The sequence below is a fragment of the Phaethon lepturus genome, unplaced genomic scaffold (genome assembly GCF_000687285.1).
Source record: "Phaethon lepturus isolate BGI_N335 unplaced genomic scaffold, ASM68728v1 scaffold20798, whole genome shotgun sequence".
Classification (NCBI taxonomy): domain Eukaryota; kingdom Metazoa; phylum Chordata; class Aves; order Phaethontiformes; family Phaethontidae; genus Phaethon; species Phaethon lepturus.
The window spans coordinates 4,843-6,246 of record NW_010557151.1 but is presented as its reverse complement, the minus strand read 5'-3'; the positions used below and the strand labels follow the sequence as shown (position 1 = coordinate 6,246).

Here is a 1,404-nt window from a genome sequence, read left to right as displayed (position 1 = left end):
GGAGATGATTTTTTCTTTCTGTGTTTTGGGTTTTTTTTTTTTTTTTTGGTCCTAGGCAGTCAAGATTAATGCCCTTTCCTGGTGGTGGTGGTGGTTGTTAGAAACCCCTTCCCTTAGATTTTAAAAATACTACAGAAGTGTTAGCAGGAAGGAATATTACCCCTCTTCTGCTGAGGAGTGGCTTTACTCAGCTTTTCCTCACACATCTCTGGGAAGCAGGAATTGCTGTTGTCCCCTGTACTCTGCTCAAGCCGACTGACCCCTGCAGGTCCCGTTCCTGCGTCCTTGGACAGAGCCCATGCGGGAGTCCTGGCACTGCAGTGCGATACCTACCACAGAAAGTTGCTTCTTTCCTCCAGAGGTGTTGAAGCCATTTGGGATCTTTCGGGCCTCTGTGACAGAGGCTGCCAGAGCAAGCCCCGGGGGATCCCTTCTTATACCCTGGTCATCACTGATCTGTCTCCAAGCCTGCTTGTTTTGCACCGAGCCTCCTTCCGCTGGGATGAGATCTCTGGGGTTGGATAGACTTCCCTTTGCTCTGCGCCCTATCCTTCTCAGCCATGCCACCCCACAGTCCCAGTAGCCCTCCTCATTACCTCTCTCTGCCTTGCAGGAGTGCTCTTTGCCCAGAAGCCAGTCGTCCATCTCATCGCAGGCTCCAGCACCCAAAGTTCCTGCAGCAGCAGCAGCAGCTCCCACTGCTCTCCCAGCCCTACCTCATCCCGGGGAACCCCCAGCGCAGAGCCCTCCACCAGCTGGTCTCTCTGATGGACGGTGGAGCCTGCTGTCTCTCACACTGGCCTCCGGCAGCTCTTCCTCTCTGCTCTTGGCGGGGAGCGAGCCGGGAAGGAGTCGCACAGATTACCTCATCTCAAGGAACCTGCTTTTGTGGTTGGCCAACAGCAAGATGATGATGATGATGATGCTGAAACCTTTCCATGCCAGCGAGTTTTTCTTCATCGTCTCTTTGTCCAGCCTTTTTCTTTGTTCTCCCCTTTCTTCCTCCCTTTTGCTTTTTGTTTTCTTCCTCCTCCTCCCAGGGTTTGCTGTGTTCCTGTTGGGGGGTGGGACATGGAGGTGGGGAGGGGGCATGCCTGGCGTTTTTCAATCAGGGATCATCTCTAGGAGCTGCGGGTTGAGAGATGGCCGAGACGTCACCAAGGCAGGTGGAAAGAGCTGGAGTTGGGGCAGGGAAACTTGGTTCTCCTCGAACCAGTAGCCACAAGGACTCTTCCCACAAAACAACTCCGTGTATTGACAATCCTAAGAGCCGGCGGGGTGACTTGCCCCCGTCCTCCCACAGCTTGTGCTGCAGAAGGCCGTGCGGCTGCAGAGCAGGCGAGCTGCCTCGCGCCTCTTCTTCAGGCCCTGTCGTGGTCCGGTGTTCGTGTGTCCTCCCATAGA

The 1,404-nt window shown here is 54.9% G+C and overlaps 1 protein-coding gene across 1 annotated transcript in view; it reads left to right on the top strand.

Annotated features, from left to right (window-relative positions):
• Positions 1–935, top strand: part of ARID3B (AT rich interactive domain 3B (BRIGHT-like)) — a 28,775-nt gene extending 27,840 nt beyond the window's left edge. Inside the window, exon 8 of the mRNA XM_010292702.1 lies at positions 614–935. Coding sequence (XP_010291004.1) covers positions 614–768 — 155 coding nt within the window. The 3' untranslated portion in view covers positions 769–935. The remainder of the gene's footprint in view (positions 1–613) is intronic.
• Positions 936–1,404: the final 469 nt, after the last annotated feature.